Here is a 25,248-nt window from a genome sequence, read left to right as displayed (position 1 = left end):
GCATTCAAACAGAAAAAAAACAACTTTCCAGATCAACCTGCACAGACTTGAAACAGGTACAGTAATCCTCACAGTAAGCATTATTAAAGTTGTGTCATTGTTGTGTGGTAATGCAGTAAAGTAAGTTGACACTTTTTAAGGCATTACCAAGCAACGGTGACTAAATTTGAGAAAAATACAGTAAATGCTGACATGTCCACTGTAAGGATAAGCCTTCTCAAGCAAGTTTCAAGTCTCTGCAAGTCGATTTTAATTCTCTAGTAATGAAATGAAATGAACGAAAAGGCTGCCTAGATAGCAGGCTTCTGAGTCCTGCTTTGAGATATGGTTGGAAATAATATGAGGACTGCAACTATCAGTTATGTCAATTTTTTTTTTAATTGTTTTGTCTATAAAACGACAAAAAATAATTAAAAACTGACGTCTTGAAATAGTTTAAACTGACTAAGAATTTATTTTTTTAAAGGTACCCTGTGGAGTTTTTGAGCAGTAATAGCTATAGCTATAGCTATAGTTATGGAGCAATGATTTCAAGTTTGGGTCCCCAATTTTGTTAGTATCTCAATATGGGTAATGCAACACACAGTCCTGCCAGTGGTTTAGTGCTTTTCCACTGATCGACAGCTGGTGGTGGTGGCGGCGGTGGCGGTGACGTGCCAAAAAACGCAACAATGTGCCAACGAATTCAACACATTTGTTACCAAAAAATCCACAGGGTACCTTTAATTTACAACAATATATAACAGAAAAGAAGCAAATCCTTATATTTAGTGATGGTTGGGCATTTTTGCGTAATAAATTAGAATTAATTAGGACTTACAGGACTAAATAATACTGTGATTTATAGTAAATGGGCAACAACATACAAAAAAAGACTGTTGATGCTACTACTAAATGATGATACTAAACGTACTGATGTCATAATGAACCTAATGCTTCCCTGAAGCCTCAGTCTGCAGTTTGACAAGTTGAGTTCTAACATCAAACAGTAACAAACCCGTCACATGTTGCACGGCTGCCATCTTTTGATTACAGCTTTAATTTCACATTTGCACACACTTAAATTGAAGCCGTGTAGTGACGAGATTCACCGTCATCATTTGTTGTCGTCTCTTAACTTGCAGAAAATTTTTTGGACAATTACATGTACGCTTGTTTTCAACTGTTAGACAACACTCGATTAAAACTGTTTGTTAGTGCGGCCTCATACTGTATGTCATCACTTGTCAATGTGCAGAGCAATGTCAGCACTGTGTCATAGAAATTTCTTTTAAAACAAATCAATAAAAGTTGCACTGTTTACACTTGGAAATTTCATTAAGGACTTCAGTGTCTTATTTCTACACTTTGGTTGTTTTATTAACCTCACACAAGGTACTAATAAGTGTGGTATAACTCCGATACTAATGTCGTAAAGGCATAGGATAGTATGTCACAAATTTGCCATAGAATAGTATGTCATAAGTAATAGAATAGTCTATCATAAAAAATGTCTTAAACATGTCTTAAAAATGTCGTAGTGTTCTACAGATTTCAGTGTCTTATTTCACCATTGGGTTGTTTTCTTATACTCACAGTAGGTACTTATAAGTGTGGTATAATTTCAATAGTAATGTCAAAAAGTCATAGTTTAGTATGTCATAAAAACATTCATAGTATAGTATGTCATTAAAAAGTCATAGTATAGTATGACATAAAAGAAAAAGTCAGAGTGTAGTACAGTATGTCATAAAAAGTCATAGCATACATCATAAAAAAATGTCAGTCATAGTATTGAATGTAATGAAAAACTAGTATATTATTATATATATTATAGTATATTACGTTATATACAATGGCATGGTCATAGTAATATAGTTATATAACAAATCGTAAAAAAAACCCTCATAGTATGGTATGTTATTAAAAGTTATTTGTCATAAAAAAAAGTGTAATAGTATAAATTGTTCTTTCTGCGAATCTCATCCTGAAATTTGCTCTCATTTATTCTGGTCCTGTAAATTTACATATGAGCTGTGGAAAGATGTTAACACTTTTATACTTGACAACATTTTCTCAGATATTGCACTGTACTATAGAAATATTATATTTGTTTGCTATGTTTACAGTGACAAAGACAGTAATGTATTTTTTCTTATTAATCTAATTTTAATCTCGCAAAGTTCCACATTCACAAGTGTAAATTTACCCCCAAAAAAGCCTAATTTCTTTGTATTTATGAAGGAAATGGGTCAATATATGTCAAAGACTTCTCACAAAACAAAAAAGCTATGAAAACAATGAACGTATGCAATATCTTCTATCTTTAATTATTTTATGTTGGTTTTGTTTCATTTCTGTTGTTTATTTTATGTTTTTCTTTCTTTTTCTTTTTTTCCAATACTGAATTTATTGGGTTTTTTTTTGTTCATTTTGAAACAACAGAACAAACATTCACAAACGTCCTCAATAACATTCTCTGTACAAAGAAACTTAAAAAACATTATATTATTATAAAATAAGCCATTATAGATACAGGAAATACATACATATACAAATAAATAAATAAAATAAAAATAAAAAGAATATACACAAGGGAAAATATATATATAATTTCTATATATATATACATATGTGAATGATTTCATTGTTTTCTGCAGTTACTATAGTAACAGCACGTCGGAGCCGAGCGTCATTCATGCCGACGTGCATGATGTCACTCAGGTGCGCCCACACACCTGTGCAGGTGTCACGTGATGAGCAGCGCAGGTAGCAGAGTGGAAACATGGCGTCCTGCATCGTGAGCAAACAATTTGGTGCCAAGCCACTGCACGACCAGCTAACACATGGTAAGAAAAATCCACTTATACACCGATCACACTTTTTCAGTGTCAATACCGATAAAGATACCTGGGCTTTGGTATCGGCTGATACTATACTAGTGTTTAATTTATAAGCTGTATGCCTCACTATGTGGAGGTAATTATTCTTTTGTGTAAGGCAACATCTAGCTTGACTTAAACATGGCTTTCCTAACTTTGTAAAACAAAATATAACAAATAAATAGATATATAAATTTACTGAATTGTTATTTATTATTAAAATAATAAATCGTACACCAACAACTTAAACCTTTTTAATGCAGCAACAAATTGGACAAAACGTATACAGGTTGAAGGTGAATGGGGAAGAGGAGGGCTGTAGATTCACCTAAAATGACAGCTGACGGGAATAGAGAGGAAAAAAGATAGTATGTATAAAAAAGTCAAAGTATAGTATGTGGAAAAAGTCATATCATAGTATGTTGAAAAACATCACAGCATAGTATGTAAAAAAAAAAAGAAGTCATAAAACGTCTCAGTAAAGTGTGTTGAAAAAAAGTCATAGTACAGTATGTCGAAAAAAAAGTCATACTATATATATTTTTTTCGACACACTATGTTATGACTTTTTTTTCGACATACTACACTATGACTTTTTTCAAAACATACTAGAATGTCGAAAAATGTCATTAAAAAGTCATAGTATAGTACAGGGGTGCACACACTTTTTCAACATACGAGCTACTTATAAAATGACCAAGTCAAAATGATCTACCTACTATAAAAATGCAAAACATATATTTATTTATAAATATATTGAGTATTCTTTATATGTACAATATATGTTGGTGTACCTTGCATAACTGCATGAACCCATATTGTACAATATAACTCTGTACATTTTTTGTCATTACCTTACTCTGATGACTTGCACTGAATGGAATCAGCCAGGGATGCATAGTCCGGACAGTAGCTGCTGATAGCCAGCCTCAAGCACACTTCCAAATGATCATCAGTCAAGGTGGAACGGTATTTGGACTTAATAATCTTCATGTGGGAAAAGGCTGACTCGCATAAATAAGTGGAGCCGAATAATGCAGGCAAGGAGGTAGCACATTTCCTCATGTTGAGGTACTTTTCCTCTGTGAGTAAGTTCCAGAACTATCCATGAGCCCTGGACTTAAGCTGAATGTCAGCTTGTAGTGTCAAAATCTCATCCTCCACTCCAGATGAGTTCAGGTGAAACAGTGTTGCAATTTTTGGCTGACGTCTATATTTTATATATATATGTATATTATTTTTAATGCCATGCGATCTACCCACACTACCTTTGCGATCGACCGGTAGATCGCGATCGACGTATTGGGCACCCCTGGTATAGTATGTCGAACATTTTTATGAAAAAAGTAATTGTATAGTATGTCATTAAAAGTCATAGTATTTTATGTCATTAAAAGTCATAGTATAATAGAAAAATAGCATGTTTTTTCATGAAAAAAAAGTATTAGCATGGTATGTCAAAAAATTTAATGAAAAAAGTATTGGTATAGTATGTCATTAAAAGTCATAGTATGTCAAAAAATTTCATTAAAAAGTCATATGTCGTATGTCGAAATGGTCATTAAAAAAAAGTCATAGTATAGTATGTCGAAAAATGTAATGAAAAAAGTAATTGTATAGTATGTCATTAAAAGTCATAGTATATGTCCAAAAAATGTCATAGTATAATTAAAAAAAAAAGTCATAGTATAGTATGTCCGAAAAAAAGTCATATCGTATGCTGAAAGAAAAAAGTCATAGTATAGTAGGTCGAAAAAAGTAAAAAAAAAAAAAAGTCATAGTTAAGTTAAAAAAAAATTTACAATATAAAGTAAAAATAAAAGTCATAGCATTGCATGTCGAAAAAAGTCATAATATAGTATATCGAAATTTTCATGAATTAAGTCATATTATAGAATGTTGAAAAATTTTATGAAAAAAGTAATTGTATAATATGTCATTAAAAGTCATAGTATTTTATGTCATTAAAATTCATAGTAAAGTATGTCGACATTTTCATGAAAAAAAAGTCATACTAGTCATTACTAGTATGTCAAAATTTTCAGGAAAAAAAAGTCATAGTAAAGTATGTCAAAATTTTCATGAAAGAAAAGACTTAATATAGCATGTCGAAATTTTCATGAAAAAATGACTTAGTATAGTATGTTCGAAAAAAAGTCATATCGTACGCCGAAAAAAAGTCATAGTATAGTAAGTCGAAAAAAGTTAAAAAAAAAAAGTCATAGTTAAGTTACAAAATAAAGTAAAAATAAAAGTCATAGCGTTGCATGTCGAAAAAAAAGTCATAGTATAGTATGTCGAACATTTTTATGAAAAAAGTAATTGTATAGTATGTCATTAAAAGTCATGGTATAGTATGTCAAAATTTTCATGAATTAAGTCATATTATAGAATGTCGAAAAATGTAATGAAAAAAAAGTAATATAGTATCTCGAAATTTTCATGAAAAAAAAGTCATAGTATAGTATGTTGAAAAATTTAATGAAAAAAGTAATTGTATAGTATGTCATTAAAAGTCATAGTATTTTATGTCATTAAAAGTCATAGTATAATATGTCGAAAAATAGCATGTTTTTTCTTGAAAAAAAAGTATTAGCATGGTATGTCAAAAAATGTAATGAAAAAAGTATTGGTATAGTATGTCATTAAAAGTCATAGTATGTCAAAAAATTTCATTAAAAAGTCATATGTCGTATGTCGAAATGTTCATTAAAAAAAAGTCATAGTATAGTATGTCGAAAAATGTAATGAAAAAAGTAATTGTATAGTATGTCATTAAAAGTCATAGTATATGTCCAAAAAATGTCATAGTATAATTAAAAAAAAAGTCATAGTATAGTATGTCCGAAAAAAAGTCATATTGTATGCTGAAAGAAAAAAGTCATAGTATAGTAGGTCGAAAAAAGTAAAAAAAAAAAAAGTCATAGTTAAGTTAAAAAAAAATTTACAATATAAAGTAAAAATAAAAGTCATAGCATTGCATGTCGAAAAAAGTCATAATATAGTATATCGAAATTTTCATGAATTAAGTCATATTATAGAATGTCGAAAAATTTTATGAAAAAAGTAATTGTATAATATGTCATTAAAAGTCATAGTATTTTATGTCATTAAAATTCATAGTAAAGTATGTCGACATTTTCATGAAAAAAAAGTCACACTAGTCATTACTAGTATGTCAAAATTTTCAGGAAAAAAAAGTCATAGTAAAGTATGTCGAAATTTTCATGAAAAAAAAGACTTAATATAGCATGTCGAAATTTTCATGAAAAAATGACTTAGTATAGTATGTTCGAAAAAAAGTCATATCGTACGCCGAAAAAAAGTCATAGTATAGTAAGTCGAAAAAAGTAAAAAAAAAAAAAAGTCATAGTTAAGTTAAAAAAAAAAAAGTTACAAGATAAAAAATAAAAGTCAAGCATTGCATGTCGGGAAAAAAGTCAGTGTATTATGTCTTAAAATGTCATAGTATTGTATGTTGGAAAAGTCAGAAAAAAAGTCGTATATAGAAAGAAAAGAAAAAGTCACAGTATGTGTTGAGAAAAGTCAGTGTTGTATGCAACAAAAAACAAGTCATATAGTATGTTATAAAAAAATTTCATTAAAATATAGCATGCCATAAAAAAGTCATAGTAAGTAGATTTGTGTTTTTGAGAAGCAGTTTGTGGTGCACGTTAGCGGGTGTACAACTGGTCTGATAATAAGGACTTTAAGCAGTGAAGTTAGAGGGACGGCTACGGCGTCCGCGACCAACTCCCCCCTCAGAATTGGAATCAGTAGTCTGATAAACGTGAATGAGAGCAAGCCAGTTCCTTTAGGTGCTTTGTACACTAAATAATGGAAGTTTTGATTAGTTTGATGAAAGGTTTGTCATTCCATTTTAAGCATGCATAGATATTCAGACTTTTAGTTCCTAGTCTAAATCAAGTCCTAAAAGCAACATTTTGTGAGACCATTTCTGCCTTTTTAAATGCCCTCATATTATATAGTAAACCTTTTGTGTAAAATCAATGACGTTATCCTTTAACAGAGCAGCCTGACACCTCACAGACAGCCACAGTACCAGCGTTGCCTTACCATTTATTAAAAACTATTAACAATATGATTCAGAGTTACAGACATCCAGACACCTTTTCACTTGTGCAGTGATGCACTCGTTTTACATACTTTGCTTCCATAAACTGAGATAATGGGAAGCAGCAGTGTACCAGTTAACTGCTACACATGATGACACTACGGCTAAAGCTTTCACACTGTGCTGCATTCAGATATCACTGACTAATCAAAACAACCTCAAACTAGGAAGGCAAATAGTGAAGATGGACTGGCTGAGGAACTAAAAACCTACATGTCCTGTAATATTAATAAGCAGTGTAGAAACTACGAGACTCATGACAGCTTGCTACTTGTTTCAGCTTGTTTTGGCAGTTGGCAAAACACCGTCTTTGTTCACTCTTAAAATGACAAAAACAAAGTAGGCAGTATATGGTTTCAACATATTTAACGGAATAGTGTAGGTAATCAATAAATAACTTCTCCTAAACAGCCAGTAATTATATCACGCTCTCTAAAAAATATAAATGCATAAAGGCTCCAATCCACTTTCTAAACAACGTGACGTGATACATGAAGGGAGGATTTCAGAAAGTGCCATTATCTACTAAAGTACTCTTTTTTATGACTCTGAGCCAAAATGGTTTCAACATGCACAAAAATTAAATCCTACAGAGCTGACAAAAAGAATTATTTAAGTCCAGTCCAGTACCCCCAATACATGTCATTTGTGATGGATTATAAATTAAAGAATACCTGTATTATAGGCCGGGCTGGTGTTCCTCCATTGACTTATAATTCAGTTCAAACTGCATTGATAGAGCATTGATTCAGTCATTTTCCCCTACAATTGATCTGATAAATCTCCTCATGCATGTAATATTTAGTAATAAGTCTGACATAAGTGAAAGTAATGAACTGATGGCATTAGAAGCACCAAAGATATGAAGCTCTATTATTACACTTGTCACTTTCATGCAGCTTTTATCTTCACACGGCGCCAAATCACGACAGGGACCGGGTATCGAAATGGGTCCAGTTGTTAAAGTGAGATTACGTAAAGAAATAATCATTTTGGGAAATGTAAGTATTCGCTTTCTTGCTTTACTCCAATGACGCGGAGGAGCATCAACCAATCATATGTTTTGTTTCGCCATTTCCGGTCCCCTTCTCTCTCCCAACAATTCCAGTTCCGTCAAAAAAAATGTAAAAAAAACTTTTCTTGCCGTTCCCAGTAACCTCACCGGCCAGATGGGAGATGGTTTGTTACACAGAACCATCTGAGAAGCTGATTGAAAAAGGGGCAGGCACTTCACAAAATACGTGGCAGGTGATTGGATGAACCATCTGTCAATCAAACTCTTGCTGAAGCCAGACGGGAAAAGCCTTCAGTGCCGTTCTTTGCTCTTCTTTCAATGATGCTATTGCAGCGTCTACGCCAACCTTTTCAGGAGCCGCCATTGTTTTTTAGAACGTCGTCTCACACACACCTAAGCCACGCCTGTAGCTGCCAGTAGCTCCTCACAGGACGCTGGGTCAGTGCCCTGGCTTGCTAGACACAAATGTATTTGAAGCCTGACAAGATAGATTTTTGTGTGATATGTGATCTCTTGAGAATCCAGCTGCCGCGCAAGGTTAAGTTCCCAGTGCTATTCAACGAGTGCTTGAGCAACACTTCAGCAGCGACTCATGTAGCTGGCCAAACTTTCGGAAACAGACTTTGGTGTCTAAAATCTGGAATTTCCCTTTAAATATAATTTATTATAATTAAAATGTACTCATTAAAATATTTATTTTAAAATGCTGAACACTGAGGGTTGTCGGTCTCAGGCTGGGGAAAGAGATTTAACCGGACACGTTCACTGGAGATACACAAGTAAAAGTTATTTGGGTGATTCAGGCGTGTGATCTCGCAAAATCTGTTTTCAATTATTCCTTTAAAAAAAAAAACTACATGCAAATGACAAGTGTAAATACAGCCAGCAATAAAAATGTAACTACTTTCCCCTCAGCACCAGTTAGGTTAACTCAAATTTGAAATTTGAAATGTTGCGTCTTGATATTTATACTTTGGGTACAAACACTGAATGTATTTTAAATAAGTTGTCTTTTTTGGCGCAACATTAATCAAACCGTTAAAAGCATCTCCTGCTTTATGGACTAATATTTGAATAACATTTATAATTACTTTAATGTGATGCAGAGGACTGTCAGTTGTAGTAGGAGGTAACTTTATGTAGTTTAGTGATACAGCAAAAAGGAAAAAGAGGGATTTCATATTTTCCACATAACACAAATTGAGTATCAGGAGGCAACTGCAAAAGGGAATTTGTTCAAAGAAATATCAACAGAACTTTAATTTACATAAGATTATTTGGCCCCAAAATGAAATATGGGCAACTGACATAATTTCTGTAAAATTAGACTTTACTTGGATGTCAGGGAAAAAACAGGCTATACCGCACCCTAAAAAACAATGTATTCATGCCGTAGTACCTAGCACCATGTAAGCCTCTCTAGGCAGGATTGTTTTATTTACTTTGTTAAACGACAACAGAAGCAGATGGGATTTATTTCTTCCTGGCTCAACTCCATGATGAAAGAAATGTCTTCTCGGTCTCAAACACAACAAGACGGAAAAAAAAAACAATGTTCAAAATTCGTCGAGAGTATAATCTCCTTATTGAGTGAATGTCACCACGCCTTCTTGCGCTTTGTTTTTGACCATCTTCTGAGAAGAAACGCTGCTTCATCAGCCACATGTAGTGACGAAAGTAGCAGCTCAGGTCTAAAAAGTGACGTCTCATGACTAAAAGTCTGGAGATGTTCATCCAGGTCAAACGGAAAAATCCTCAGCCTTTATGTTGCTCCAATGAGCTGTGTTTCATCCATGCTGAAGACAAACTGGTGAAATGAGGACTGCTGGGCACATTCAGTGGGGCTTGGGGACCGGGCTGCAGGCTGTTTCAGAGCAAAGTCCGAGCAACGTATCTGAGGAGACCTCCGTTTCGGAAAAATATAACGTCCATCTCAGTGTCAAACAGTGCGGTAACGAAGAAGGACTTTCCTTGGCTTGTCTGCAAGAGAACACAGAAACAACTGCTTTACTAAACCGTTCATCAAAGTCATCAAAATTGTATTTTGTCTGCTCCTTAGTGGCCAAAAATCAAACAATGTAGCTTTGATTTTGTTAAATAATCTTTGGAATTCATTGTTGAGAACTTAAGATGATCTGCTGTTGAAAGTATTTACCTTTTTTTAATCTGAAAATTGTCACGTACTGTACTAATAATGTAATACTTCTTGCCATCTCCACAAAGAACAATATCAATTCAGTATCTGCGTGTGACAGTTATCAGAGCTCAGGGCTGACCGCCTGTTTCTTACCTTGACAGTGAGCTGCTGCCTCGGACTCAGGCTGTCCGGCTGGGTGATGGTGAACTTCTCTTTCCCGCTGAGCTCCAGCGAGTCTGCGTTCTCGCCGGGCAGGAACTGGAGCGGCATGATGCCCATTCCCACCAGCTGGTTCTTGTGCAGCTTCTCAAAGCTCTCGGCGATGACTGCACGAACCCCCTGATGACCGCAGAGAAGCAGGTGAGCGGCAAAAAACAAGTGAGGCATGGACCAGCAAATTTATATTCCATTCTAGGAAAAAAGTCCGGTCTATGGTTTTATAAGAGTTTTGTTTAGAAAGTCAGGTTCTTGGAAATGTGATACCTTAGTTGTGGAATGTAACTACTATAATGTAAATGTACCATGTTAAGGGCTTTACACATCAGAGAGTCAGAGAGAGAGAGAGTCAGAGAGAGAGTTAGAAAGAGACAGCGAGCGAGAGAGAGAGAGAGAGAGAGAGAGAGACAGTCAGAGACAGACTTCGAGAGAAAGAGTCAGAGTCAGATAGATAGTCAGAGTGAGTCTGCGACAGCGGGAGAGAAAAAGGGAGCGAGTGAGAGTCAGAGATAGTCAGAGACAGCGGGAGAGAGAAAGGGAGCGAGAGAGGGTCTGAGTCAGAGAGACACAGAGCGAGAGAGAGAGTCAGAGAGAGAGAGAGAGTTAGAGCGAGTCAGAGAGGGTCAGAGAGAGAGAGAGAGCTAGACAGAGAGCTGTTGTATCATGTTGTCTGGTCTGTATAAAGTGTCTTGTGTGTTTTGCAGTTTACCAGCAGGTATGGTCCTTTGGCTACCCAGTCCCTGGAGTTTCCAGATCCGTAGTCTTTGCCTGCCAGGATGATGAGAGGAATGCCGTCTCTCTGATAGCGATCAGCTGCCTCGAAGACATCCAGCTGATCAAAGGTAAACAAAAGGAGGACATATTAGGACATGTTATTAGCAGCAGGTCTGGCATTGTAAAAACAAAGCCGGTGCCAATGCTAAACACACGATGCTACAGCTCAAAGGTCACGAGTCTGACCAATGTAACAGCCGGGTTGTGCAGGAGCGGTGTGTTTTATTAGCCGATACGTAAACAACTCCACAAAAATATCCACCTCTGGGTTGCTGGTCTTAAAAAGTTCACACTCACTGTCTGGCCTGAAGGAATGTGCAAAGTCTTAGGGCCTGGTTTGCCGATGAATCGATTTTGGAGCTTGATGCTGGCGAAGGTGCCTCTGGTCATCACTGCGTCGTTCCCTCGGCGAGCGCCATACGAGTTAAACTCCCGCGGTGTCAGGCTGAGGGAAATATTCAAAGTGAGATGTAATTAAATTTGCATTTGTGCGGTGATGAATAAAAAGCAACAGTGTCCAGTGACAACTGAAACCCTTTGTTGACCCACTCATACAACACACTGTACATACATTATATACTTCAATATTTATTTGTCAATGAAAACTGCAATGTGTTTTCTTGTTTTTGCCACATAAAAAATGATCTCTAAGAATAATTGTGTAGTTTTCATTGACAAAATTAACAACTGTTCATATTTCTAGGCAAATTTTGGACAGGCATTCTCGTCTCCAACCTTGATATAAATAAATAATGAATTTACTTTTCCAGCCAGTAAAACAGGCTGTAGCCTCGGAGAAGCCAAAATAAGTAGTCTTGCTTAAATCAGGATTGTGATGAGAACACAGAGTCCGTGCCATGCAGTAATCTGAAAATAATGTGCATCGTCTGGACTTGATGGTGACTCTCACCACCATGTCTGATGGGAAACTGACCGTTTGCTCAGCAGGTACTTGGCAGCGGCGCTGACCCTGGCAATGCTGCCCGCCGGTGAGATGTGGTCCGTGGTCACTTTGTTCCCGAGGAACAGTAAGACATGAGCGTTCTCTATCGACTGAGGAGCTGGTACCTCTTTACTCTGAGACAAAAAGACAAGCAGAGGAGGCACTTATTGTCTGAAATGCTGCAGTTTTTATTTTTGTACTTATATTAGGGGGTGGAACGGTAGCTGTATAAGTCCCGAACGATTGGTTTGGTATGCAACATCCTTTTCGGTACACCCTGTGACCAAACAGCTGTTTATGTCTACTACTCAAGCGCGTGGAACAGAAATTCTGGAGTGCAAGTTACACAGAAACTTTTTAAGTAACTTTCAGAAACTGTATTCCGTCACTGCTAAACTGAAGTCGGGTATATCTGTGGATACGTTTCAAACAATTAGTTTACAACGGCATCACCCGAATATGTCAATTAGCGGAACAAAACCAAAACAGACTGGACGGCGAGTCTTTCTCTCTACAACGTTCAGGCATCCTCCCACTGCAGATTCAGACCATGCCAAAGTAACAGCTAATGCTAGAACAGTGTTTGTCACTGCGTATATGCGACCACACGCAAAGTAATTACAGAATTAAAGCGCGTGAGCCCTGCTACAATGTGCCTTCACGTGCACGTTTTACTCAGTCTGACATTGACATTAGTGATATTTATTTTTTCTGATTGACAATATGTCAGTATTTCAGTGCCTTAACTGTTACAATGGCCAATGAGCCACTGTTGAATGTTTACAATTGAAAGAAAAAAAAAAAAAAAAAAGTTTAATAATCATTATTAGGCTATTATTATTTTCCCTGCTGTACAGAAAACATACCGAACTGTGAATTTTGTGTACCGTTACACCCTTGTTCAATATGACTTCAATGATTACCATAGCGGTCAGAACACTTACCAACTTGCTGAAGAAAGACGGCGAACGGATATATGTGGACTTGTGATCCCAGGGGAAAACCACAGAATCTGGACATTCAATGTTGTTCCAAAGCGTGTTCCCTTTCTGGAGAGAGAGAGAGAGAGAGAGAGAGAGAGAGAGAGAGAGAGAGAGAGAGATTCATATAATCATTAATTCACCCGATTTAATAGAAACAGACAGACATAAAAAAAGAGAGATTGTGTCCTGACCTCCATCCTTCCCCTGAGATCCTTAAAAATGGAGGAGATGACTGTGTCCTCTTCGGTCTGTTGGACCTCCTCCCTGGACGGCCAGATATCACACAGGTACACCTCCTTTCCCTCTGAAGTCACACCTGCACCAACAACAGGAAGCTCAACGTTAGCCCCTCAATATTGGAAGTCTAAAAGCCTTAAATGAATGCTGCTGTTGTTGTTTAACCTCTGTTATAATCACTACCAGATAACACTGTGGATCAGACCTTAAACTGCTCATCTGTCACCGGTTCTCTGGCTGATGCATGTCTGCACAAGACTCTGAATCCCTAAATGTTCCCTCACTGTAATCAGCCAAAGTCCTAAAATCCCCTAACGAGCCTCGGGGCTCCTGACGTGTGCCTTCCTCCTTACCCAGAGGCTCTTTCTCAAAGTCGATTCCCACAGTGCCCGCAAGAGCATAAGCCACGACCAGGGGCGGGGAGGCTAGGTAGTTGGCACGCACGCAGTCACACAGGCGGCCTTCAAAGTGCCTGTTGCCAGATAGAACACCGCAGGCCACCAGGTCCCCCTAAAACACAGCAGATCAACATTTCATTGTTGTGAGATGCTATAGAAGATCTATAGAAAAGCTTATGGTAGCAGCATTATATAAGCCATTATAGGTTCTACCACACCCTCACACATATTTTACATTCCTTTCATGTGAATTGTATTTTATTGTCTTTTTAAATTTGTGAAACAAATAAACAAACTTCCAGTTGCTCTTGTTTTAGTTGATTAATTTGCCTTAAATTATAATTGCTTTATTTATTATTTTTCTTATTTGTGTTTCTTGGTGCCTATGTTTTTTTTTCTACTCGGGTATATTGTAAATGAGGTCTCTACCTCAACGTGTTTCCGAATTAAATTAAAGGTTGAATGATTGAAGATCTTACCTGTTTGATTGCATCCACAACAGCTTCTGGTAACGGAGCCGTGTTCCCCACACAGGTGGCACAGCCGTAACCAATCACATCAAACCTGTGGTGTGTGAAGGAATGAAATCATTCAGAATTATCTTGTGTCTGTGTGACAAAACTTTCACACACAAACTCTATGACACAGAAATTTTGAATGTTGTGTTTACAAACCGCAACCAAAAAAAACTCATTGTGTTTTTAAGAACTTGTGAACTGTATTGTTTTATACAGAGAGGTGTTTCTGTTACTTAGCCTAGCCTCATTGATATAAATGTGGTGGACAAAATAATAGAAACACCTGTCAGTAAACCATGGTACAATCCAACAGCACCACAAATTACATCCCGTAAAATCATCGTGTTAATTCATCCAAAACCAGAACTGAGCTAGTTAGATGGTGGTAATCTTTGGTAAAGTGCAGGTTGCTCTTGAACTGCATGTATGGGGTTATCTCAGGTCGTTGACTCGGTGTTGAAGGGGTATCTGGGTGTGTGTGTGTGTTTGTGATGTCACTGTGTACACACGCTCACCCCAGCTGGTTAAAGTAAGGCAGGACTCCACTGGTACTGAGGTAGTGAGTGACCATGCCACTTCCAGGAGCCAGGCTGGTCCGAATATAAGGCTTGACAACAAGCCCCGCCTCCACAGCCTTTTTGGCCAGTAGACCTGTCAATCACAAAAAACAACCAGCGATGTAGATTTGCCTACAAAATAACCACAATGGTGAGTTCTAGGGCTGCCCCCTCTTAGTCGACTAGTCAACTAATCGGTTGTTTTGGTCTTAGTCGACTAAGATTCTTTGGCCGATAAGTCGTTGTTTTTATGCTTTTTTTCTATGAACATTATGAGCACATCTCTGGTAAACACAAGATTTAAAGAGGTGCTTTTGTGTGATTCTTTGTGGAGAAACTCAGTTTCACCGATCTGACGATAACATCAACTAATCGATTAGTCGTCAAAATCGTATGAGTGTTAGTCGACTAATAATTTCTTTGGTCGAGGACAGCCCTAGTGAGTTCATTGTAGCAAAACAGCATATAAATTCCGGACAAAAAAAGAGAAAATACGGGGCGTGATAGTGCAGCCATACTTGGATTCACGCTTGAAGGATTAACTAAAGGGAAAAGAAACTAAAAAATGTGAAAACAGACATGCCAGTACAAAAAGATTAGATGACTAGATACTCGGAAAATGCCATCCACCTCAGAACCACAATATAAATTGCCTGATAGTTGCGATAGCTTCTCAGACTGGTTCAGTAGAATTTAACAACCAGCTGATATACAGATGAATGTAGGGAATATTTTCAGAGGAAATCTGAAGATGGTTTCATCTTTTGACTCGGTCCTTTACCTGCGGTGAGCATGACAGACGGGTTGCAGTTGTTGGTGCAGCTGATGACGGCGGCGATGACCACCGAGCCGTGAGCCAGCTGGTACTCGCGACCGCAGTGCAGGAAAGGAACCTGCGTTTCCTGCTTCGCTTTAGCGATGTGAAAGCCTTTGAAGCCAACCTGCAGGCAAAAGAAGGAAAATAAATGACTTGTTGTAGTCAACCATGCATCACCAGCATCTCCGTGAACTATGTCAACGGTGAGTGCATTACGGCTGTGTGATTTGAGACAACACTAACCCTGTGCACAGTGTACTACATGGAAGTGTACTAATGGAAGTATTTGAATTGTGACAGAGCACCGGTCCCTCATCTAGAGTACATAAGTAAACATTAATATGAAAGTGTTATTGTGTATTTTTGTATGTTACCTTCTCATCGAGGCAACTCTGGAAGTCTTCTTTCATGCTGCTGACTGCCACTCTGTCCTGAGGCCTCTTCGGTCCGCTCACACAGGGCACGAAGGAAGTCAGGTTGATCTCAATCACCTGCACAGAAATTAATGGTTTTAATTTCACTTTATTATGGAAATCAATTCCTCTACTGCTGCACCCTCGGCTCAATTTTGCAAATATGGCTACCATAATTACACCAAAACAGAGGAATTACATGAAATTGTTTTAATGTAAAACACCACCATCTCTTCTCTGTTCTTAATCAAGCAAAATGGAAAAATAGAATGAAGGAAAAAAACTGAACTTCATATCATGAATATATATTTATCTCTGTTGTCAGTGGCAGCAGCTTTCACCCTCACTGAAGGTTTAACACATTACCTCAGAGTAGTGGGGGTCTTCTGAGGAGTCTTCATAGCTTCGGAAAAGTTTTACAGCCTTCATGTAAGACTCCATTAATTCAAGTTTTTCCTGGCTAAAATCTGGAAGGAAAATTATGACATGTTAGTTAATAACAACCCATGAAATGCTACGACAGAATCTGGCATTGTAAACTGTTAATAAGCAGTATCGCTTTTTGCTGACTCACTTGTCTTTTTAAAGTGCTCGAGTGTGACTTGGTCGACAGGGAAGAAGCTGACAGTAGCGTTGTACTCTGGGCACATGTTGGCGATGGTGGTCCGGTCAGGAGCTGATAGCTGGGAGACACCAGGTCCAAAAAACTCTACGAACTTCCCAGCGATCCCAGCTTGCCGCAAGTGCTGGAAAATCAATGCACAAGATACATTAGTGCAGTACACACTGAGAGGCAAGACTTCCTGTAAATAGTCCCATCTATCACTTCTTGCAACAGTGATTGTGCAAAATGTAGATTATTGTACCACTTTTATAGATGGTACAGTTTCAGTTTTGATTCTTGCAGTGATACATTTGTCCAAGTTTCTTTTTGATGATTCAAAACTAACGGACGAACCATTTTGTGTGTCTCACTGGAACATGTGTGAATAAATAAAATCCTAATATCTCTTTTTGGTTTCCCAAATCCTAAATATGTTTTTACTGAATAAATACAAAAAGGAAGAATCTCCCCAATAACAATCATGCAAGCCTGCAATCCATCATGAGGACACGCAGAGGTGGAAGATGTGAGCACACATGTCACAGAACTGGTTTACAAATCTGATAATAAACCAGTGACACACTGGGGGATTCATATCTTCTTCATCTGCAGTATTTCCTCTAAACATGTTCACTAGTGGTGCAGCAAGAGTATTATCACTGCTGCCAGAGAGGAAGCCAAAAAAACGGAATTATGCAATTTAACTAAGCAGCTTTATACCAGTTTTGAAACAAAGCTTTTATCATAGTCAAATACTGATTCAAGGACAGTGTTTGTGCCCTTGACTCCACTGCAAAATAGTTTGAACAGCAAACAATGCTCATGCATTCAACGTTTTCTGCAGAATTTGGCCTCTTTTGGTCAGATAATTCACAAGCAGCTCCCACGTTTTGTTACTTTCTTCATGAACAAGAACTTGACCTCAAATTCTCTTGCCTCACAGAGATGCTTTTGTGTGAGCTAGTGTTTTAAATAACTGTATGCAAAAACTAAAACCCATAACCTAATGGAAAGCAGGCAGAAAAAAACATACAGTATCATATTATACTAAAGCTGGGCATACACTGTATGATTTTAGAAATGTTGTTGTGTACTTCCTACTCCTACTGTACAAGTAGATCGTTTGGGATGTAAAGCCAAAGCTCACGATTTACTGTATGTGCTCACACTTTATGGTCCGATCGTCAGCCACGACCTGAGTGCTCACACTGTACGTATAAAATAGAAAAAAGAAAACACGGCCGTCGGCCGCTGAGGGCCGTTCTGGCTGTTGTCAATAAAGATTCGTTTGAAAGCTCTGAGGCAGGTAAAGTCTGTTTGCTAGCAGAGGTCTGTACAGGTCACATATGTTCCCTCTTGTCTGCTGAAACGTCTAAAAAAAATGAGGCAGGACTCACAGGAGGCTAGGAAGACGTGGACAGTATGGCTTGTCCATTTTGCAGAGAGAATTGGAGGTAAACTAGCTACGTTTTACTATATCTATTGTACATTGTTATCTTGATAGCTACGCTCTGATTACTGTAAAAAAGTAGAAAAGAAGTTGTACATTATCCGTTACATAAAGCATGAAGGAGAGCAAAGCAGTGTTACCTTTGTGATGCCGAGGACGGTGTCTATTGAGGTGGTCAGAGGGTTGATGGAGCCCACCAGCTTACAGCCCACCACCTGAGGAAGAGTCAGAGACACCGGCTGGCCCAGCATCACGGCTTCTGACTCGATTCCCCCGACACCTGGTGGGGGGAAACATGGACAAGAAAAGGTTTTGATCAACTTGCAACGGTGGACAAAGTTTCCAACAAATATGTCAACAGCTGGTGAGAACGTTAAAAAAAAATAAAAAAAATAAAATAATGGTTTACCCCAGCCCAGGATGCCCAGGCCATTGATCATGGTGGTGTGTGAGTCGGTTCCCACCACACTGTCGGGGTAGATGAAACCGTCGGTGACCTGGACCACTCTGGACAGATACTCCAGATTCACCTGGTGGACTGCACCAACGTCCGGAGGAACCACGTTCACATTCTTAAACGCTTTTGAACACCACTGTTTGGTTGACGAACAGGAAAAGAGCAAAAGGTGGAAAAACATTTAACTGTGTGTCTCACTCAACATTAAGGAATAGTTGGACATTTTGGGAAAAACACTTGTTTTCATTTCTTGAGAAGAGTTTCGATCAGAAGATTGATACCACTCTCATGTCTGTATGGTAAATATGAAGCTATAAAACTTTGCTTGGGACTATTTCTTGGTCAGGACCAGTTGCCAAGCTACCGAGCAGAGGCTCCAGGAAGTTACGAGAAATACTCCGTCACACAACCCCCGTAAAATGTTGATTTGTGAAGAAACAATGCATTAATTAGCGAGCTTAAGAAGTGTTACCTTTGGATAAAGCCAGGCTAACTGTTTCCCTCCGCTTCCAGTCTTTTTGCTAAGGTAAGTTAGCCTGCTGCTGGCGTTGACGTTATATTTTAGCGTATTGATCTATACATCTAACTCTCGACAAGAAAGAAAACAAGCATATCTCCCAGAAGTCAGACTTTTCCTTTAAGACATGCCTCTCACATCAGTCTGATGCGACGTAATAAAAAACATATTTGCTGTACCTTAAAGAACTGAAGCCTCTCTTTGTTTCTGATCAGTTCCATTTCCTGATTCTTCACAGCTGTTTCAGTTCTGCAGAAAAGAGGACAAATCAACAGTTAACATGCTAAAAGGGAAACTCTGTGTCAATCAGGGATAATATGTCACCTCATTCAACCTGTTTAAAAGGGCTGAAACAAAGCAGGCATGCAAACTTGTCACCTTTTGGCAAAATTCCAATTTGAATTTTGCACCCGGGAGGGGGGCATGCCTTGAGGTAAGAGGTAGCACAATAGCATTATCATAACCTTAATTGGTTTATATGACGATATGTCAAGCTTGAGGCTGTTAATTAGCCTGGTAAGGTGGTTTTGATTTAGCAAACGCTAGCCATCACAATCTGGATGTAACTTTAGCTGAACGCTATTTCCATTTTCCGACGATTGAGCCAAAGTACCAACTAATGTAACTTCAACATTAGCCCCTGATGGTTCCATTTTCTTCATGCTAAGATAATATTAGCATGGCTAATATTGTCATACATCAGACCGGCAATACGTCACCCAGAGTAGGATTGAATGACCACGCCCCCTTTTGGAGGAAAACCATCCCGTATCCCTCGTAGACGGTAACAGAATAAACAGAAGAAGTTGAAACACCTCTACATTAAACAGATGCCAAGCTCACTGAAAACAGCTGAATTCAAATGATCTTGTGACAGTTTTTTCTGTTAGTTGTAGTGGTTGTGGAATAAATTCATTAACATCATGTCTAAGCCCTGTTTTTTAAATGACCAAAGCAGCAGTTGCAGTAGCAGTAAAGAGCAAAAACCACATTACTTTTTACTAGCAAACTCACTCAGACACAGGCTGCAGGTGGAAAGGGCAGAGGAGAGGCGTGTTCTCGATCTGCTGGACAGACGCCGGAGCTCGACCCGGGGAGGATGGAAGGTCGCTGCAGGCAGCTTTACTACAGGAGCCCCGCTGGCTCCCACAATGTGAGCCTCGCCTGGATGTGGAACGGGAAGGACCCTGGCTCTGGTTTGGACCGTCCCCTCCACCCGGGTTCGGAGCATTCTGTATGGCACTGTGGGTAAAAAATAAATGTTTTATTACAGAATTCAATAAGAAGAACAGTGTTTAAATAAATACAGCCAAAACAAGTAACTTTGCTCATTTGCAATATATAAAATGGAAAATATAAATGCAAACACACCATTTGCTATAATCAATCTGTAATGAGTGATCTACGATGAGGTCTGTGGGGCATTTAGGGTTGACCAGGCCGGGGTTCCTGCCATGTTTGGCCACAGCGTCCCTCATGGCTGCCAGGTCCACCATGGCAGGAATACCACTGTCAAAGGAAAGCAGGAGAAGACAATAATTAAACTTAACCTTCCTTCAGGGAGAATATTCTTCTTGTATAACTCAAAGTATGATAATATGAAAAATGTGTGTATGTAAAGGAACTAGGCCTGTCGAAGTTAACGCGATAATGACGTGTTAACGCAAATTCGTTTTAACGCCACTAATTTTTTTAACACACACAACACAACTTGAGATTTTTAGGTTGTAGTTGGCTCAGTTTTAAAGCTAGTTGGGCTCGAGTTTCCATGTTACGATTTGAGCATATTTTTTTTGCTAAATGCAGTACCTGAGAGGGTTTCCGGACAATATTTGTCATTGTTTTGTGTTGTTAATTGATTCCAATAATAAATATATACATACATTTGCATAAAGCAGCATATTTGCCCACTCACATGTTGATAAGAGTATTAAATACTTGACAAATCTCCCTTTAAGGTTCATTTAGAACAGATAAAAAATGTGTGATTAATTTACGATTAATCACGATTAAATATTTTAACCGATTGACAGCCCTAAAAGGAACGCAAAGAAAGATCATGACGACAAAAGATCTAATAGGCCAACTCCTGGTGGATCAGCTGTTTTACCCAAATCCTTGTGAAACTCACGTGAAGTCCTGAAGAAGGACTCGCGCCGGAGAGAACGGCACCTCCGCTTCATTCTGCTGCTGCTGCCAATCCAGAAGCTTCTCGACGTCGTCTTCTTTTGTGTAAAAGCCATCACAGTTACGGATCGCTGCCTCCAGTAAGACACGGATGGACAGAGGCAGCTTATCTACAGAGCAAACAAAAAAAAAGTGCCATTTAATTTCCCACAGCAAACAATACGTAATTAAATCGGATTGTTTATTAACCATTCTCTGTCCATGTTACATAATTTTCAACTGGATGTGCACTGAGAACTTGAAGTGACAAACCAATGCAGACTCTCAATTCTTTTTAAATAAAACCAGAATATATCTTGGGAATATTTTTTAATAAATTACACTGAATGTACATTTCACATCCTACTTTAAACACTTTATCTCTGTTTTAACCTCTTGGCACAGAAACCAAGATTTTACCATTTCTGCCTGTTCCGTTTGTTACATCTTAATATTAGGCAGATTAACATCTTACATTTGCATCGTAATATTTCAAGTGGATGCTGAGGCCATGAACAGAAACCAATATTTGACAAGTCCTGCCTGTTTTAACTTTACTTATTTACACATGACATAACATTATAATATTTCAAGAGGGCACTTAGGCCATGCACTGTATTAGATTTTAAATGTATTTAATTCATTTAAATTCAATTTAAGAGCAGCAGATACAGAAATGCTTTTTGTAATATATGGGCACACCATTAAACTACTGTAATGTCAAATGTTAAACTGTTTAGTAGTGTAGTTATTTTGATAGAAAACTAATATTCTAAGGCACATTAGGTTTTCTGGTTTAGACACATTGATTTTCTTGCAGTGTATTTACAAATGTTAAGACTGCTGTTTACATTTGTATGCAGACATGTTTACACTGCTATCCTGGGACACACCTGTGGTAAACACAACCGTAATATGTAAAAGCACAATATGCTGATAGACTTTTAGAGTACAATGTCGTACTACTACTTGAAATGGTCTCAAAAGAGGGACAAGTGTTTAAATATATGGCCTTTCTTTTAGTCAGAGGGCCTGAACTCACCATATCTTGGATCATTTAATTTCTGTGGATTGAAGAACTTGATCCTGCCATCTATCAGGGTGTCGATTAGATGGCTATATGGGTGCTCTGCAGAGGGAAAACAAACATTTATTAATACAACTATAATTCCAGCCTGCGTGTTACGAGTCCAGGAAACTTCCAGATGTGATATCCTCAAATCCGTTTTTTTGTTTCAGCATGTCTGCTTGCAGGTTGGCCAGGTTTAATCTGTGAGACTTTAAAATGAAGTGGTATACACAAATTGTCAACTACCTAACAACATTTACCTAGAGGAGATCTCCTAAAAACAAGGCAAGCAAGGAGAAGGCTTAAGACAGCTCTATGAAAATGGCAGGAGGCCTCAGTTTTTCTGTGTGGTTTGTGCACACAGTAGTGCATCCATAGAATTGGCTTATTTATTACATACCATTGTCTTAGTGGTTATAAGTAGCTGAGCGGTTGGTCTCAAGAATAGCCAAACTTTGAATTAGACTGTACTATAAATAAGCTTCTTGGATAACGCAACAATGAACAACAGTGTATTTGGAGGCAAAATGTAAATGCAGAGAAAAAGAGAAATGAAATTGATCTTTCTGTTCTCATTTCTTTCACTTCAAAAGGTGGTAGATTTGTGCCAAAAGACGAAGGCTGTAGCTGTTTAATGTTGATGATATTCTCCTTTAAAACATGGGGTGAAAACTAAGCTAAGCAAATGCTGAGCCCCTATTATAGGGACAGAGTAATCTTTTGAATCTTGGCACAGCACTGCTCACTGGTCTCACAACAGGACATCAACATGCTGTAACTTTGGTTCTCAGGTTTCTAGCTTTGAAAGCAACACTTGAACTCACAGAACACACTAGACTTGCCCCAAATATGAATTAAATATTGTGTTAAAAGATTGTATATTGTCTTTTTAAAGCTTGCACTGTATTTAGGGTTTCCCAAATCTTAAATATGTGTTTAATGAATAAATACAAAGAGGAAGAATGTCCTCAATAACAATTATGCAACCCTGCAATACATCATGAGGACACGCAGACGTGAAAGATGTGAGCACACCTGTCACAGAACTGGTTTACAAATCTGATAATAACCCGATGTGAATGACACACTGGGTGTTTCATATCTTCTTCATCTGTAGTATTTCCTCTAAACACGTTCACTAGTGGTGCAGAGTAGTTAGAGAGTATTATCACTGCTGCCGGAGAGGAAGGCAAAAAAAAAATTATATTTAGCTCAATTTAACTAAGCAGCTTTATACCAGTTTTGAAACAAAGCTTTTATCGTAGTCAAATACTGATTTAAGAAGAGTGTTTGTGCTCTTGACTCCACTGCAACATATTTAATAGCAAAATAATTTGAACATTCATGGCAAAAACAATCCACACGCATTCAACCTTTTCTGCACAATTTGGCCTCTTTTTGTCAGATAATTCACAAGCAGCTTCCATGTTTACATATGACAGCAACATCAATTTTCCTGCCTCACTGAGATGCTTTTGTCAGCTAGTGTTTCAAATAACTGTATGCAAAAACTAAAAGCCATAACCTAATGCAAAGCAGGCAGAATGTAAAACATACAGTACCATACTATACTACGTTACTTGAAACAGAACCAAAACACTAATGAGATCTTGTGGAGATAAATCCTTCCTGCTGAAAATCCCCTATTATTGTTATGCAGCTAGAGTAAATTAGGTTTCTCGAAATCAGCTTAATAATTAAAATACTGCTTACATATTAATGCATCAGCAATAATAATAAAATAATAGTATAATAATGACTAACAGGGACCTTTCTGCTGCATAATAATGATTAATACATATTATGATTTTTAACTAAACTACAGTATATTTTGCTGACAGAAGTTATTTTTAAATGCATGACTTTTAATTCTAATGGAGCATTATTATACTGAGGTAATCCTACTTTAGTAAATGATCTGAGCACTTCTAAGTATTCAGATCCTTTACTTAAGTAAAAGTACCAATACAGCATTGTAAAAATGCTCCATTATAAGTAAAAGTCCTGAATGAAAGTACATAAGTATAAGCAGCAAAATGTAGTTAAAGTAAAAGAACTGGTTTTGGTCTTGTGTAAATAAATGCCTCTTGCTGAAAACCCCCTGTTATTGTTAGACATCTTAAAGGTCAAATACCACAGATCTGCTGCAGAACTGACTCAATGCTACTAAAACATCACTCGCTTTATCAGACTGTTATTGTCACGATGGCCTTTAATCCCACATTTTAACAGATCCTGAATGTGTCGAAAATAAAAAGCAATTCTTGTCTTTGTTTGTACTAAAGTCTCTGCCATTAATATGACTGTAAAAATCACACATGGATGGCAAGCTGACGTGATGCGAATATGACAAGATGATGATGACAATACTGTGCATTGAATGATGTCTGCATGGATCCTGCTGAACAGGTATAGAAGACTAGCTAAAGCTAAGCTAACACTGCTCCTTATCGTGAAGCACACTCTCTCTTAACCAGCCTACTTATCGAGCTACTAGCTGAACGTCATGACCAGATAAGAAAGAGCAAGACACTTAGCACACCATTATTATACAGTAGACTACAGCTGGGACATTAATGAGCGGAGTAAACACACATCTATCTAGCTGTTAGCTTTAGCCGCATAGCAAACATTAGCTAGCTAGCTCAGGTTAGCTCTGATGTAGCCAACAGTTTGACGTCGGGTAAACTGTATTTAATATTAACTGAAAGCAAACGACAACCATTATTTCAGAGGAAGGATGAGTTCATATAATCGACTCTAAAGGTGAACGTCTGGTCGGTTATCAGCCTGCTAGCTGAGGTTAATGTTATCAGACGTCTCTTTACCTGAGTCTGGGTCAGTGAGCGCCATGATGACTGCTGAGATCAACACGATCAGTTCAGACCAGACTGCTCTGGCAACACCGAGCCGACCAATCAGAGCCCAGGGATCTACAGCCGACCAATCAGAGCACCGGGATCTACAGAACACGCCCATTT

At 37.8% G+C, this 25,248-nt stretch overlaps 1 protein-coding gene across 1 annotated transcript; it reads right to left on the bottom strand.

The window, feature by feature from the left end:
* Positions 1–6,924: 6,924 nt before the first annotated feature.
* ireb2 (iron-responsive element binding protein 2) lies at positions 6,925–25,241 on the bottom strand. Its single transcript, XM_037767270.1, has 22 exons — positions 25,096–25,241; positions 22,241–22,327; positions 21,164–21,329; positions 20,404–20,541; positions 20,047–20,274; positions 19,212–19,281; positions 18,468–18,651; positions 18,199–18,338; positions 16,579–16,750; positions 16,371–16,471; positions 15,966–16,082; positions 15,556–15,715; positions 14,733–14,868; positions 14,179–14,263; positions 13,655–13,811; positions 13,256–13,380; positions 13,026–13,130; positions 12,073–12,215; positions 11,436–11,583; positions 11,074–11,196; positions 10,302–10,487; positions 6,925–9,991 (listed from the first exon to the last, which is right to left on the bottom strand). The coding sequence occupies exons 1-22, from the start codon at positions 25,118–25,120 to the stop codon at positions 9,881–9,883; spliced, it is 2,907 nt and encodes a 968-aa protein (XP_037623198.1). The 5' UTR covers positions 25,121–25,241; the 3' UTR covers positions 6,925–9,880.
* Positions 25,242–25,248: the final 7 nt, after the last annotated feature.

This window comes from Sebastes umbrosus, chromosome 4 (assembly GCF_015220745.1).
Source record: "Sebastes umbrosus isolate fSebUmb1 chromosome 4, fSebUmb1.pri, whole genome shotgun sequence".
NCBI classification, from domain to species: domain Eukaryota; kingdom Metazoa; phylum Chordata; class Actinopteri; order Perciformes; family Sebastidae; genus Sebastes; species Sebastes umbrosus.
Note: the sequence above shows the minus strand (reverse complement) of the source record. Positions and strands in the feature narration are given on the sequence as shown.